The following is a 17,219-nucleotide window of genomic DNA, read 5'->3' as shown; positions in this document are numbered from 1 at the left end:
AGTTCAAGCCCCAGTACTGGCACACATACAAAAAATAAAATAAAATGAAGCTAGGTGCTGGTGGCTCGCGCCTGTAAATCCTAACTACTTAGGAGGCTGAGATCTGAGAATTTCGGTTAAAAGCCATCCCAGGCAGGAGAGTCCATGACAATCTTATCTCCAATTAACTGCACACACATACATACAAAATCTAGAAATGGAGCTGTGGTTCAAGCTGTGGTAGAGCACCAGCCTTGAGCACAAAACCTCAGAGACACAACTCAGGTCCTAAGTTCAAGCCCCTGGACTGACACAGAAATAAAGTGTGGGACTAGGAAGTTGGAATCCCCTAGTCCATCCTGCCTTCAGTTCCATTATCTGGGAGGAGGGTTAGGGTTAGTCTAGCCACTAGGCCTGCCAGGGCATGGGTGGAGCCATTTGGGCTTGGTGCCTCCCCTTAGAACTTGTAGCTGGGATCTGAACTGCAGGCAACGCATTAAGAACAGGCACCGATTTCAATTCACCAAGCCATTGTTCTGGAGGAGGTGACCTGATAACTTAGTCATAATTTGGTCCATTTGCTTTAGCGAGAAAGCCAACACTAAGTTTTGTTAGGGATTCTAGCACTATTAAGAATACTTTATTAAGTAACCTTACAACTTCACCACCATGCACTCATTTTAGAGACTTACAAGTAGCCTGCCCACTGATAATGATTCAGAAAGAAGTAATTTTTTTTCCCTTTTTGAAGTTTGAGCAGATTTGATTGACAATTGGGAAAATGAATTGTCTCTAGACAGTAGTGCTCTTATATGTGAATAGCATAATTAAACATCTCACAATGGAATGGTGGAAATGTGAGAAATGGGGAACCCTGTGTTGGAAAAGTCAAAGTGAGGACTCTGTCTCCCTCTCATTTGTCAGAACTGTTCTTTGGCCCTATCTCCCTCCTGCACCACATCACAGATTCTCTTTTACTGGTGGGAGAGAATGGAAACTTTTACTTCTTTGGAATTTCATGTCCCATTTTGGTGAGCTGAGGTGCCCCGTGCTGAAAGCTTGTTAGCTCTATTTCACTAATGTCCAGAGAGGTCACTCACTCACCAATTTCAGTCTCTGCTAGGTCACTGCAGCTGTCCCAGATCAGTCACTATGCACCACAGATGTTACGGGAATTTTGGTCCTTTTGCTTATTCATTCTTTTAACATTCAGGTGGCAACTTTGGCAAATGCCTCTTTGACAAGTTCCCAGCTTGGTCACTTGATTGGAACCACACTGTCTGAAATAATTTTCAGTGCTCCTTTCTCCTCTCCTATCCAGTATTTTTTTCTTTTGTGAAGAGAGAAGGCCCTATCTTTTCCTACAGGGTTTTTCGGGGTGTGCCTGAATGGGATCTGTTATCATTGCTCTCCTCTTCTAACCCTTCTACTTTCTCCAGTAGCCCCCGCCCCCTTTGTTGTTCTTGAAGAAACACACGTTTCATCTTCAAAATAAAAATTTATTCAATCTGTAACAAGAACATTGAATCTGCACATTTGCGCACAAGTTCACATTTAAAAACAGCGGAGCACATCAGTAATAAAAAAACTCTATGATACAAGTGGAACATCCCAACCACCAGGAAGATTAAGGAAGGAGATGAGACCACTCTATATTCTGCTTCAAATGCCTCAAAAAGTTCCCAGAGATTCCAGGGAGCACCTGCTTTATTTAATAAAATGTGAGCATCAAAGTTTGGGGTAGCCTGGGGGCAAAGGTAACAGTCGGTGGGAGAGTCTTCTGGACTTGTTTTTTTCATGTTTAGAACAAGTCCTACAAAATAAAGAAAAAAAAAAAAACAAGAAAAGGCACCTTTAGCTATGCCAAGCAAATCAAAAGCCAACAAAGCATAAAACCCAAACAATTCCAGGTGGGCTTCTTGATTAGGAGGCATTTCAGGGTCAGCTCTGCATGTGTACCCAGGATGCTGCTACCAGTATACTCTAGGGCATGGATGGCAGCACCAGTCCTATACCTCTTGGGAGAATCTTCAAGCTGATAAGGGTGAGTCCAGTTTAGAAATCCTTTCCTAGATCTCTGGGGCATTGAGAAGATGAGGCTGGTTCTGTTTTCATAGCTGAAGCTAGGCCCAGCTATCCTCCACTTCCAGGCTGAAAAAAGATACAGAAGCACCTTGCAACAGCTCATCAATGGCGTCAAGGGACCTCGATCACTGGGAGTAAGGAATGTGCAGCTTCCATCTTTGGAAGCAGGCCTTTCCCTAATACAAGTATGTTGGATGAGTTGAGGCAACAAATACACTTATGTCTAATACATGCTTTGATCTTTTAGTTCAGAAGGGAAAACAAAGTCCACAATGCTTTTAAGTTGGATGGTGCTGAAAACAATTAAAATTTCATCTTGTCTACCATCAAAAAAGGAAAACAAAATTAAACAAAAACATACTACCCATTCACCATCATGACCATCACTATTAAGACACACCACCACTTTAGAAATGATGACTGTTGGATGAGATACAGGATATGGATGGTAGTCAGCTCCAGGCTTTACCCACTTATCCACAGGGCTGACATTATGGCACTGCTCCGAGTGAGGACTCACAGGACAGCCAGGGCCTGGGTGCCTGGAGGACTGAGTGGCCAATGAGATGATGCATATTTTAATACTCACAATGTAAACAAAGTATCCATAAATTGTCTGAAAAAGCCAAAAAATGGCTTTATTTGAAAATGCCCTTAAAAGTGACTCTTTTTGCATAATGCTTTCTTAGGGGAAAAAAACCAAACCCAACAGTTACTTTCACAAAACATCTTTACTCAACTAGATCACTTCATGACTGAAAATTATTCAGGTCTACCCAATAATTGGGGCCCATGAACAGGAGGGGACCTCAGAGCCCAGGCTGGAACCCTCAGGCTGTCCTTGGAGTTCTTGGTAGTTTCCAAAGTGAGGAAATACCATTTGGGACAAAGGTACAGAATGAGGAAAACACTAAAGAGCCTGCTAAGGCTGAGATGCTAGGAATGATTCCAGAACATGTTCTCAATTGAATTTGAAAGGCAACCAAAATGGGGAGAGATGATCACTACCTTACTACAGTGCTAAGTGTCTACTATAGTATATGCTACTGCTAAGTGTTTCTGAAAATTAAGATGCAATGGGGTTTCTCTCCTACTGATCAGGTAACCATCCAGGTACAACTCGAAGCCATGTGCTCTGGGGCTTTTACCCCATGCACTGAAATGTCACGACTTTTTAATGCACATGTCCACTTGTGCAAGCATGCACACACAAACATTCCTCCAGAGTTACTGAGAAACTAGAGTGATCTTAGAAAAAGAAAAGAAGTCAAATCCCGAGCAAGAGTACAAACACTAGACAAGAGGTCAAAGTTTTCCTGCTCAGTTCTGTTAATTTGCCAAACCTGATGGGCTTTCTATGAACAGAAAGGAGAAACGGATCACCTGAAATTATTTTAAAAAATGTCTGAAGAGACTGCAAAGTCCTTTATGCAGTTCATTATGTGCGCTTTTCCTGGACATTTACTCAGCTATGTACATCACTCATGAACACCCAAATGTGGGGGTTTAGAGGCTGGCAAGACCCCTCGGCATGGCTGGATCATAAACTCTGTAAAGATGTTTTACTTAGGCAGGTAAGTTAAATGGTAAAAAATGTAATAATAATAAAAAAACAAAGGCAGAGTAAGACTTTCTTCCATTCTTAAAAAAAATAGTTTGGGTTTTACATTTTTTCCTCATGGCATGAGGGGGTTCCCTTCCAGACTCTGTTGTGTGAGCACTAAAGACTGGGGGTGAGGAGAGGGAACAGCGTCCTGTGATGGATACTGCTTGTTTTTTAATGTCTGGGGCACTGATGTCACTCAATCCCTATTCAATTCCTCTTCTCCTCATCCTTGCCATACTTTCTTGTCCTTTCCCTAACAAGCTGGTAGTGGGATTCCTCCACAAGACAGGGTGCTTTAGATGGATGAGCCCTGGAATTGATCACCCTGTTTCCCAAGTATACTTGAGCTGATATAAATCACCTAACAAAACCCTTAACAACGATATCCAGTCACCACAAAACACTAGGATTTAAGGAAACTACTGAAAGGATGGCACAGGTACACAAAACTACTACACCATATACTTTTAGCAGGGCTTCCTGTCCAACCTGCCTCCTGGAAGTGATTATCAGACCCACTCATGGATTCTATATGGTAAATGGATCTATTTGCTTTGAAACGTCTGCTTTAAAGGAAGCTTGAGTCCACTTTTTTCTATATCCTACTACCTGCCCCTCTCCAAACCCTGGCCTCTGATATCACCTTGACAATCTGTACATGCATCTTTTTCTCTCATTGTTACGATGAACCAAAACCCAATCCTCAACAATGTAGATATCAACCAAAGCAGACAGGAAGCAAATCCGCAACCTCTTCAGTTTTGATGAGCTATGTTGGGAGTTTCATTCCAGGCTAAATCTGTTTCCTGTAAGCAGCTCAAAGTGGCTTGTTTGTGGCAGGTGCTCCTGTGTTAAGGATCTTCATGACAGTGGCAAAGAAAAGCTATCCTAAATGGACTCATTATGGGTGCTTACTCTTGGCTGAGGACTCCCCTGTGGCCTCTCAGTCTCCATTAGGAGCTTCTACCCTGGGCATCTTGTACACATGTACACATGCGCGCGCGCGCACACACACACACACACACACACACACACACACACACACACACACACACACTCTCTCTCTCTCTCTCTCTTTTCCTGGCTGTGCTTCAGCTCCTGGCAAACAACATCTCAAACACAAATCAGTCTTCATCTACACTGTGATCCAACAGGAGCAGAGCTGGAGGTTAGAAGCCTCTTTGAACAATTAAAACTGCCACCAATATGCTGCGCAGGTTCCTATCAATGACTATTTCTCATGTCTTTATGTGTTTCCAGTTGCAACTCTACTCTTTCTTACCAAAAAAGAAAGAAAAGGGCCCCACTATATCAACAGCAAAACAGTAAGCAAGTGACAACACAATGTACATAAATACTGTGTATAAACTTTAGAAAAATGACAAACCTTCCAGGAAAAGGAAAAAAAAAACCATACAAAAAACATGTCAAGTGTTAACAGTGAGAATGTAGAAAACTTTGCATTCAATGTAATATGTAATGTAACAATTCAAATATAACCTATGAAATTAAAAAAAATAGGTAGGATGGGGCAAACAGCAAGGGGAAGGAAAATATACTGGAAAAAATGTGGCCATAAGACTCAGAAGACCTACAGAATTATTCAAGTAATGGGAGGGTTAAAACCCTACATATGTATCCATTTTACAAGAACACATGGACTTTTGATTGCTGTTTTTCAAACCAGTCCCCACTGTGTCTTAGTCGGAGGCTGCTGTAGGTCATAGGTCAGCGGAGTTGGCACAGGTGACCACCTGTGTGCATCCTGCAACTCAGGAAGTGCTGGGCAGCGGCCAATCCCCCTTACACTCTACTGAACATCTGCCAGATTTCAATTGGGGTTCCTTTTAATTCATTCCTTTTTTTTTCCCTTGGGGAAAACGCATATGCTTGATAAATTTACAAAAGCAGCCACACTATCTTGCCTTTCTGTAATGACATACTCTAGAACACCAGAAGATATGAATTCTAGAAGACCCTTTTTATAGCAAAGCAGAGTCAGGGCTGGTGGAGCATGCCTGTAATACCAGTACTTAGGAGGCGGAGGCTAGCCTGGGCTACATAGTAAGACCCTGTCTAAAAAAACATCAAAAAGCAAGGCGGAACCTCCCCATTTCCAGAAGTCCCAGAGCTAGGCTTGGAGACCAAGGCTGAGAATGCCGACCCTCCAGCCGTCCTTCAGCCCATTCAATGCTGCAGGCCTGGGGAACGTTTCCGTTTCTCAGCTTCAGTGCCACCCTTCCCCATCTGCTTCCTTCCCTCAATAAAATGAAAATCAAGCATGCTTTTTCTCAGAGGGCAAAATGAGGAGCAGGTGGCAGTTGATTGAAAAACAGCAATTTGCCTTTGATAAAGGTGTTCTTTGAAAAATGTATTTTTTTGAGGTTTGAATTTTTAAAAAATAAAAAGTGATAACGTTCTTGCCATCAAGTCAATCTTACTCTACACACACACACACACACACAAACACAAACACACACACACGCACAGAAAAACCCAAACCCTGCATGTGCCAGGAACAGTAAAATGACAGAAATATTATAAAATTAACCAATAAAGTGCATGTTCCTTACATATTACACCTGCCCCTTTTACAAACATTTCTCTTAGAAAATCACATGTATAGGCTCAGAATCACATGGTGTTATAGAAGGGGTTGGTTGTCCGTTTTTTGTCATTTGCCCTTTTCAGTCTCCTAAGGGGGTGAGTTCTGCCATGTTGCTGACGGGGTGCCACAGCCAGCCCTGGAGCCGAGCCTGCACATTGCAGTTCCTGGGTCTGGAGCAAAGGAAGGCCTCCTTCAGAATTAGTCAATTCTGGTCCTGCCCGGGGGAGCAGACACTGCTGACTGTAACCAAATTCTTTGGCATACTGCACGAGGGGCCTCTCCACTGGCTTGCTCTGTGCAATACACTCTGTTGTTCGGAGTTGCTCTACAAAATACTTGGTAGGCTCTGGGTTCTGAGGGGCACCTGGGTTTTTGGGGGGCTCCTGGGCCTCTATGGCACGCATGCCTGAGTCTGTTCTGATGAAGGGCTGAAGCAGTTTGAGATGAGTGGATTCAGAGGAGAGGGGCTCTCTCTCTGGTAAGCAGTCTTTACAAAGGTCCAGGTAGCCTAACTTGGCGAAGGAAGCTGAGCGCCTCATTTGGGATGGTTTGGTGACACCTGCCTGGAAAACTACTCGAGACTCAATTTCTTTAGCACGCTCCTTCACCACACCAGGGCTGTGGCCGAGACCCTTTACATTTTCAGCAGAGCTATGTGGGAGGTGACAGGCTACGAGTGATGGATCCAGTTGTTTCTGCAACTCCCCAACATTGTCACCAAGTTTGCTAATTAAATTTACATCTTCATTACTTGACTGAGAGCCTTTGTGTGGCATTTCATGGCCACTGGAGACAGGGCCCCCTTGGCTTTCTTGCCAGTTAAGCTGCTCTGCGGAGGGCTCACTGTCTGTGGTGCTGCTTTGTTCTGTGCAGCCTTCCAGGCGAACCATGGTCTGGGGATGCAGGTAATCCAAGCTGGTAGGTGGCATGTGGGTTGTATGACTGACAAAAGGTGCTGTTGTCTCTAAGGTTGTAGATGGGCTATTGCCCCTGTCTTCAGGGCTTCTCAGCATGAAGGTCAAGTCAGTGGGCCTGTTATACTCAGGAAAGGAAGAATGAGGCAGAGGTAGCAATTGTGGGTGCAGAGAAACCTGGTTGGGGTCTAAAGTTCTGTTCAGATTTTCATCCAGGGCACAGAGCATAGTGATAGACTTCTCTACCTTCACTTTCCTCAGTCCTTGTTCCTCATACTCTTCTCTGGGGGCTATTTTACCCCCTAGCTCAGTATGCTCAAGTGATGTAACTGTGTGGGTATACTCAATGATTTCTATCCTTTTGGGAAGGGAAGGAGGGACGGCTTGTGTTTCAGGTGCTTGGTGAGAAATCACAGTCCTCTGCTCCTTCAGGACTCCATCCTGTTTTGTTCTGGTATCTGATCCTGGGAACTCTTGGGAAGGGAAGGAGTGATACTCTGGCAGCTGGGGTGCTGGAACAATGACATTCTGTTCAGAATGGGATAGTGAGCTAGCTTCAGACCCACGGCATTTCTCTTTGCCCTTGCTCATCTCTCGTTCCTTAGGGGCAAATGAGTGTTCTGAGACGAACTCATCATTTTTCCCTTTTGGTGCTAGGTCTGCCACAGAAGAATCATTCTTAGAATTCTTGCGAGTGGACAAGGAGGTACATGCAGGGCTAGTACCATGGTGATCCTGCTCCTGCCGTAAGCGCTCTTCAAACTCCAGGGTGGCTCTTCTCACAGATCCAGGGCACCACTTGGCACTGGGATGCATCCCTGGGCCCCAGAGTTCATGTTCCCCTTCCTCTTGGTTGTCTTCTTCCACATCTGCTGTGGCTGAGTGTATGGCTAGGCAGCCTTCTGGGTTGTACTTCCCTGAGTCTTGGTCTAGTTCAGGCTGGGCTGTGTAGAAACTCTCATCCTGCTCCATATGTCCAAGCTTGTTTTCAGGGCTCTGGGATCTCTCTAGGGGCAGCTCATGGATGGTGTTCTTCTTTGGTGTATGGCATGGGTTGGATGGGACGTCTCCTTTCAGCGGAATCTGTCCAACTCCTTGACTGATAGACTCAATTTCAGTCACAATTTCTTTGACTGAAATTGCATTTTCAGAGTGAGATTGCATCAAGATATCTGGGCTGACCAGTTCTGAGAGTGCCTGAGAAGAGAAAGTAGCAAGATGAGCATGGAAAATTGTAGCTTATCTGCAAATGTTAGTGTCTGCTTCTTCACTCTCTAATTCAAGAGAATCTACCTAGCTATGAGAACACAGTCAAGGTCCAGTACCATACTGCCCACTGTTTTGTCAGACAATAAGGAAAAGGCCAGAGAATAGAAAATTCATTATAGGTAATAAAACTGTTTAGTAAATTTTCTGGTCTGTTTACTTAGGCAGAATTCTAATCTAGTACCTTGCTCTAAAACAGCAAGTAGCTTTGGAGTCACCTAGAATCCATGTTTTCCTAGGTCTATGAACCTTTAGGACTCAGGCCGTCCTCAGGTAATGAAACGTTTCCCTTCCGACTGACCAACTTCCAGTTCAATCCTAACTTGCTCAGGGTGAAGGCCCAAAGCTTAGTGACCAGCTCGGACATGAAACAGGGCAAGACGGATGTGGGAGACCCACTGCTCTCTTCTTAAACTTTTTTTCATCCACATCCTTCCACTGCTTCTCCAAGTAGCAGTTCTCCAAGTAGTTCTCAGAACATAAAAAGGCAGGAAAAAAACACTGTCTGACCACATACTGCCTAAATTTCACACGGGAAAAGTTTTTTTCACCCACATGCTTCAGCAAACTTAGGAACAATCACTCTACCAGCTTTACCAGCTCAAACTCTCTTTTTTTTTTTTTTGGAGCAGGTATTGGGGCTTGAACTAAGGGACTCATGCTTCCTCACTTGGCTTTTTGCTTAGGACTTGAGTCATACTGGCTTTTTGATGGTTAATCAGAGATAAGCATCCTACCTGCGCTGGCTTTGAATTGTGATCCTCAGATCTCAGTCTCCTGAGTAGTTAGGATTATGCCTGGCAAAAGCTCTGACTCCCCTCCTCCTTTTTTTTTTTTTCCCTGTGTGTGTCTTCTTTTCAGTTCAAAACTCTTGATGGATTAAGGACTCAAGATGTAAGTTGGGTACAAGTGGCTCATGCCTGTAATTCTAGCTACTCAGGAAGCGGAGATCTGAGCATCACAATTCAAAGCCAGACTGGGCAGGAAAGTCTGTGAGTTTCTTACCTTCAATTAACCAACACCAAAAGAAAAAAATGCTAGGGCTGGGAATGTAGCTTAGTGGTAGAGTGCTTGCCTAGTATGCATGAAGCCCTGGGGTTGATTCCTCGGTACCACATAAACAGAAAAGGCTGGAAGTGGTGCTGTGGCTCAAGTGGTAGAGTGCTAGCCTTGAGCAAAAAAGCTCAAGGACAGTGCCTGCACCATGAATTCAAGCCCAAGAAGTGACAACGATAACAACAAAGAACAAGGCCCAAAGAAAATGAGCCAATGCAAAATCAGGTTTTATTAGTATGATTATCCATCTAGTTAACTTTTTTTTTTTTTTGCCAGTCCTGGGGCTTGGACTCAGGGCCTGAGCACTGTCCCTGGCTTCTTTTTGCTCAAGGCTAGCACTCTGCCACCTGAGCCACAGCGCCACTTCTGGCCTTTTCTGTTGATGTGGTACTGAGGAATTCAACCCAGGGCTTCAAGTATATGAGGCAAGCTCTCTACCACTAGGCTATATTCCCAGCCCCCATCTAGTTAACATTTTAAAATAAGACTTTGAAGTAAAATATTTTCCTAGGAATCAATTTGGCTTGAATTGTAATACAAACTAACAAGGTCAGTTCTGACTTTAGGGGGAAATTTGTCAGAACGTCAGGTAGAGGTGGACTTGTCAAGATTGGAGAGAAGCCACAGCAAGCCTGGCATATGCAGGGACCTTGGAGAGAGTACTCATATGACTAAGGATACGCAAGGAAGGTTATTTCTGTAATTCCTACTGCACTGTTTAATCCAAAAGAAGAGCTCAAGCATTCTGACTTCCCAGCAGAAACAAAATAGTCATAGTTTTTGGGGAAGGAAGGAGACAGAAGAAGCACATAGAAGAGTCACCTTGAGCTGGGTGCCTGTGGCTCACACTTCTAATCCTAGCTACTCAGTAGGCTGAGGACTGTGGTACAAACCCAGCAGGGGCAGCAAAGTCTGTTGAGACTCTTAGCTCCAATTAACAACAACAAAAAGCTGGAAATGGAACTGTAGCTCCAGTGGTAGTGCATTAGCTTGGAGCAAAAAGTGCTCAGAGACAGCATGGTGGTTTATACCTATAATCCCAGCACGTGGGAAGCTGAGGCAGGAGGATTATAAATTTGAGGCCAGGTTGAGCTACACAGCAAGACTGTCTCAAAAAATAGAAAAACAACTTTTTTTTTTTTTTTTTTTTTGCTGATCTGCGGTTTGAACTCAGGGCCTGGATGCTGTCCTTTTTTTTGTGTTCAAGGCTAGTACTCTACTACTTGAGCCACAGTTTTACTTCCAGCTTTTTGGTGGCTAACTGGAGATAAACATCTCATCAAGCTTTCTGCCCAGGCTGGCTTTTAACTGCAGTCCTCAGATTTCAGCCTCCTAAGCAGCTAGCATTACAGGTGTGAGCCACCAGTGCCCCGCTCAGAAAAACATTAATTTTTTTTAATGATATATACTATTTTTTCCCTGGTCTGAGGAGGCTTATCATAAGTCATATGGCACTTAGGAATCTTAGGATTCTGTCTGCTCTTAACTCATTTCCTTAAACTAACCCTTGATTCTTGAGTGCCACAGGGCTGGACATGAAGAATTAAAAAACAATTAATAGCAAGAACTCAGATGAGAATAAGTTGCTACTCCAACAACTATTTCAAATGTGGATTTTTGGACACAAAAAGAGTTTCCCAAACAAATCCAACTTTCTCAGGGAGATAGAGGTCTCAACTCATCCATCACCTGAGTTCCTAGCACATCATTATTGGTGAGATTTGTTCCGAACTGCTGAGGTCTACAGAGGGGATACTCTTCTCATTAGCATATATACATACATACATATGTGTATGTATATATGTGTGTGTTATTATTTTTTTGCCAGTCCTGGGGCTTGAACTCAGGACCTGGACATTGTCCCAGAGCTTCTTTTGCTCTAGGCTAGCATTCTTCCTCTTGAGCCACAGTGCCACTTCTGGCTTTTTCTGTTTATGTGGTACTGAGGAATCAAGCCCAGGGCTTCATGCATGCTAGGCAAGCACTCTACCACTAAGCCACATTCCCAGCCCGTTCATATATGTTTGTGGTTTTTTGTTTTGCCAGTCCTAGGCATTGAACTCAGGGCCTGAGCACTGTTCCTGGCTTTTTGCTCAAGGCTAGCACTCTGCCACTTGAGCCACAGGGCCACTTCTGGTCATTTTTCTATATATGTGGTGCTAAGAAATTGAACCCAGGGCTTCATGTATATGAGGCAAGCACTCTTGCCACCAGGCCATTTTTCCCAGCCCCCATACATGTTTTTTTGTCTATTCCTTCTTTTTGTTATCCCCTCTCAGAAGTGCTTCCAATTACAATAAGATGTCTGAAAAGATAAAAATCATCAGAAGACAACTGATTTTAAAAATATTTAAAACCTAAACTTTCAAAGAAAATCAACTAGATTGAGATTGCCTTCCTAAAGATGTCAAAGATAAAGTCAAGACTGGAGTGTAGCTTAGTGGTAGAATGCTCATTGAGCATGTGTGAGGCCCTGGTCTGAACCCAAGAACTAACAAAAGAAGAAAAGGAAGTCAACACAGTAGTGTGGAATAGTTTGGTTTTTACCTTTGACTGTTCCTCATCCACTGAAGATTCTTCAGATGCATGGGGAGTATTACTTAAAGAGCTGCTTCTCTGGTCATCAGCAGTCACTTCAGATGGGACTACCTCCACCACCGACAGTCGACAGCTCTCACTTCTGCTTCCACTAAACTCCTCCATCCTTGAGTGAGAAAAAGATCGAGACCGGGATTCTTGAGAGAGCTCTACAAACTTCTCCAGGGCACTGAAAAAATCAATGCGATCTGTACTGAAATCTGAGATTTCAGCCTGGCAACTGGTTTGGGGGCTAGGTGACTCAGGATCAGGGGACATGGGAAGGTCTTTCAGTCGAGAAGTTAGCTCTTCCATCGGCAGTAAGTGGACATTCATGTCTGCTTTCAGTGCATCTGTCTCCAAATCTTCCACTGTTAAGTCTGGGAACGTGTTGGCCATTTCTGGGGCCTGTCCAGGTTGAATTAAGGCTTTGGATGCATGGCAGTTGTCAAGAGGGAATTTTGATTCATTGAGACAACACCCTGATGAGCATCCATTGATGTCATTTAAGTTTAATTCATCTTCAATCTGTCCAGCATGAAATTCCCGAGAAGTGAACTCCAAGCAGATCATTCTTTCTTTGGTACACAGGCCTTTCTGATTTGCATCTTGTGGGACTACATGTTCCACAAAGACAGGAGGTATAGGTGGGTGATTCTCCATGGTTTTCACCTCTGCAATCTGGTCTGCTGAGGTGGTGATCTCCTTCTTGTTGAGTTCCAGCCCAGGTTTGCAGATGGGTTCATGGTGGTCTGAGAGGTCACTATCTGAATGAGATCTCCAGAGCTTGTTATGCCGCTGTTTGCTGTGGAGGACATATACAAGAAACATCTTATGCTGCTAAAAACAGTTAACTTCCTAGGAAAATTGTCCCCCCACCTTTGTGTGCTAGTACTTGGGCTTGAACTCAAGGCCTTGTGCTCTGGTGGCTTTTTCACTCACAGCTGATACTCTGCCACTTGAGCCACAATTCCAGTTCTGTTTTTTTTTTTTTTCTGTTTAATTGGAGACAGGGGTCTCATATGATTTGTCTGCCAAGACTGGCTTTAAAGTGTGATTTTTAGATCTCAGCCACTTTTTTTTGTTTTTTTTGGTCGGCCATGGGGCTTGAACTGGGCTGGGTGCTGTCCCTGAGCTTTTTAGCTCAAGGCTAGCTGTCTACACTTTGAGCCATAGCACCACTTCCAGTTTTCTGGTGGTTAACTGGAGATAAGAGTCTCCTGGACTTTCCTGCCTGGACTAGCTTTGAAATGCAATGCACAGATCTTCCTGAGTAGCTAGGATTATAGGCGTGAGCCACCAGTGCTCAGTTAGATCTCAACCTCTTAGGTAGTTAGAATTACAGGTCATTGGTGGCCATCGACAAACTTAAATCTTAACCTGCAAAATGTTTTGGTACTACTCAAAGGGACAAGGCAATAAACCTTTCAAAGGATGCTTAGTCCAATATATAAAAACAAAATAAAACAAAAAAGTGAGACAACAGTAACAACAAATTTATATGAGCCTGGATATTTTTTTTTTTTTTTGGTCAGTTGTGGGGCTTGAACTCAGATTTTTGGTCAAAGTTAGCACTCTACTACTTTGAGCCATAGCTCCACTTCCAGATTGGGTGGTTTAATTGGAGATAAAAAAAATTGGTGGTTAACCAGAAAACCGGAAGTGGCACTGTGGATCAAGTGGTACAGAGCTAGTCTTGACCTGAAGTGCTCAGGGGCAGTGCCCAGGCCCAGAGTTTAAACCCCATGACTGAGAAAAAAAAAGGTGGTTAAATGGACTTTTATCTCTAGGTTGTCTTTGAACTGTGATTCTTAGATCTCAGCCTCTTGAGTACTAGGATTATAAGTGCGAGTCACCAGTGCCCAGCAAGATTAATTTTAATTAAATAATTAATTTAAAAAGAGCATGTTTAGTAATTAGAACCATAAAAATATCTAAAATCAAAATAATGTACAAATCATACAAAGGGAAATACTCTATTGGAGCTTATTACCAAGTGCTTGTAATTGGGAATGAAGAACTCTGGTATGATTTGTGGCTGTTATGGAGGTGTGGGGAGAATGATTACTCCTGAATTAGAAAACAAAAGTGGGGCTAGTAAATTTGGAGAATGCTTCCTACAGAATGAAGATGAACATAAAGGACAGGCCATTTTTCATAAGGGTCTTAGGCCTCCTTTTGCCCACCTATTTTCCAAGTACAGGTGGGCAAAAGGAGACCCCTTCTATCCTCTCAAACTACCGCACAGCCATCCTTTGGCTTTTTTTACAGAGACAAAGTCTGAGGTGGGGATGAGGTTCATTTCAAACACATTCACAGGAAGCAAAATTCCCAAAGCATGGACCCCAAAGAGAAAGCTGGCTGTGTGGTTATTAGTGACCAGAGACGAGGTCACTAAGGTGTTTGGGTGGGGTGCAGTCTCATGACTTCCAAGCCAATGAACAGTTACCTAATTGCTGGGCGCAAAACAATTTTCCCCAGGCTGAGGGCCACACCCGGCACTGCTGAGTCATACCCTGTACTAATGTGACCCTATTTCTTCTTAATTCTGCACCTGCTCTCAGTTCCCTATCTGTCTGCTGCTTGTATGGTGGCCCTCTAAGATTTCAGTTTTGGAGGGGCGCTTTCTTTCCTGAGTAGGGAACAGACAGACTGTTTATGAAGACAAGTTGTAATCAATTAGCTAGGGTTTTCACCTTTTCCAAGCTGCAAGAACTGAAGCCACCCCTAGGAGGAGACAACATATCACACATGGAGCAAGTAGATGGCTGGGGGAAGAGGCAAGCTGACTGCTTGGGTGAATGGGGCCTAAATTATTAAAAAAACAAAGGTTCTTCTCTTATATCCATACATACCTACATATGACTCTGTTCCCTAACTTCTTTGTCACCCATCAATGAGGTTGCTCTTTTTGTCCTCCAAGGTAGGACAATACTTATGATTCACTATGACTGGGCTAGACAACTAAGAAGGCAACTATTCTCACCCTTCTAATAATATAAAAGAGTGGCTGATTTTATCAGTCAACAGGCAAACGGGAAGTTCCCATGACCCCAAGAATCCTCCAAAGTATAATTTTTTTAAATGTCTTCAAACCATTCATTAGTCAATAGGGAATCAGAGGCTGAAATTTTGCTAAGGAGCATAAACACTCCATGTTTCAGAGGAAGTAGCTGACCTCACTGCTATGATGCTCAGCAGGGATTTCCTTCTCTTAGGGGTGGGGGTGGTGGTAGGGGAGAGATAATCACCAGAAAGTATTGGGTGGGGCTCTAGAATCAAACTGGAGTCCATTAAGAATGGTGAAGGAAAAGTTCTAATCTAAAGATGGTCTGAGGCTGCTCCCTTTACCATTTCTACAATAAGACCTGCTCTCCCATACAGTCATTACTATTGCTACTGAAGCACTACTACTTCTCTGAGGATAACTTCCCTCTAGAATTCTGGGCTTATCATCTTCCCTCTTTCGCTCCCCCTCACCTCCCTTTCTTGAACTCTGGGCCTGGGTACTGTCCCTGAGCTCTTCAACTCAAGGCTAGCACTCTACCACTTGAGCCACAGGGCTACTTCCGGTTTTCTGGCGGTTAATTGGAGAATAATTGGAGTCTATGGACTTTCCTGCCTGGGCTGGCTATGAACTGTGATCCACAGATCTCAGCCTCCTGAGTAGTTAGGATTACAGGTGTGAGCCACCAGTGCCTTGGCTCATTCTTTTTCTTTAAAGTGTTACTACATATTTTTTTTTTTTTTTTTTTGGCCAGTCGTGGGCCTTGGACTCAGGGCCTGAGCACTGTCCCTGGCTTCTTCCCGCTCAAGGCTAGCACTCTGCCACTTGAGCCACAGCGCCGCTTCTGGCCGTTTTCTGTATATGTGGTGCTGGGGAATCGAACCTAGGGCCTCGTGTATCCGAGGCAGGCACTCTTGCCACTAGGCTATATCCCCAGCCCTAAAGTGTTACTACATATTTTATTCTTAATATATTGCTTAGTTTTACATGTTTTGAACTTTATATAAATAAAATCATACTATATATATTTTTTCTACAACTGGTATTTTGCCTAACACTATGTTTTTAAGATTCATCACTGTAAATATATTTCATAGAATGTAATGAATATGTTGCAATTCATTTATCTATGTTGTTTATTAACAGCTTTGGCTATCACAAACAATGTCATAGACATTCTTGTGCACGGTATACATTTTAGTTTCTCAAAGTTGTTATACATATGAATGGGAAATGTAGTTCATAGAGTTTTTAATCCATCATCATCAGTTTTATTTGGTAACATTAGACTGTTTTCCAATGAAACTTTGTTTAGAACCAGGGTATTCTAACACCCTGCCACTGGTTCGGGTAGATGTAAGACATTAGATCATATCTATTATTTCCAATGATTAGCTTTTAAATCCAGCTGACTCCCTTTCCTATTCCAGGCAGGGAGGCAATAAATAAACAAGTTGCCAAAAAAGAACTTCAGAGTTGGTCTGTAGCCTGGATGATGCAACTAAGTGTCAGGTCCTTTTCTCCCTTGAGTGGCCTCTGACCTGATTTTGGATTCATGTACACACACACACACACACACACACACACACACACACACACACACACACACACACGATGACTAGGCTACTACACATAAGAATTTTGATTTTTCACTTATGCACAAGAAGGAAATTTAAATGTTATGATGCATATTGCCATTCTCTTGCCTCCAGTTATTTTATTTTATGTTAGTTTTTGTTTTGTGGTACTGAGGATTGATCTCAGGACCTCAAGTTTGCTAGGTGAGTGCTCTACCACCTGAGTTGTACCCTTTAGTTCTTTTAATTTTAGTGTTCTTCAGACAGGGTCTCAGTAACTTTGCCCTAGCATTGCCCTCCTGTCTCCACTCCACTGAATTACACTAAGTGAGCTACTATACTATGTCTGCTGTCCTCTTTTCATGTTGTATTTTTCATCAAATGAGAAAGATACACAGAGGAAAATACTGTTAAGAACAGAGGCCTGGCTACAGAAAAATCAAGACATTTTGGTGCAGTAATGAGGCTTAAACTTAAGACCTCATGTTTGTGGGTTGGCATTTTCCCATTCACAGATGATGCTCTACCCATTTGAGCCAATCTC

The 17,219-nt window shown here is 43.2% G+C and overlaps 1 protein-coding gene across 5 annotated transcripts in view; it reads right to left on the bottom strand.

Moving 5' to 3' along the window:
• Positions 1-17,219, bottom strand: part of Ssh2 (slingshot protein phosphatase 2) — a 206,829-nt gene that overhangs the window by 5,244 nt on the left and 184,366 nt on the right. For 4 of the 5 annotated variants that reach the window (XM_048365497.1, XM_048365496.1, XM_048365495.1 and 1 more), the window contains 2 exons: positions 12,062-12,896; positions 1,463-8,389 (listed from right to left, as the gene is read on the bottom strand). In XM_048365497.1, coding sequence (XP_048221454.1) covers positions 6,305-8,389; positions 12,062-12,896 — 2,920 coding nt within the window. In that variant the 3' untranslated portion in view covers positions 1,463-6,304. Of the gene's footprint in view, positions 1-1,462; positions 8,390-12,061; positions 12,897-17,219 lie in introns of those variants that run through there. The other variant, XR_007213701.1, reaches the window with a different exon arrangement.

The sequence above is a fragment of the Perognathus longimembris genome, chromosome 17 (genome assembly GCF_023159225.1).
Source record: "Perognathus longimembris pacificus isolate PPM17 chromosome 17, ASM2315922v1, whole genome shotgun sequence".
Lineage (NCBI taxonomy): Eukaryota > Metazoa > Chordata > Mammalia > Rodentia > Heteromyidae > Perognathus > Perognathus longimembris.
The sequence above is the reverse complement of the archived record's forward strand: the minus strand, read 5'-3'. Positions and strand labels throughout refer to the sequence as shown.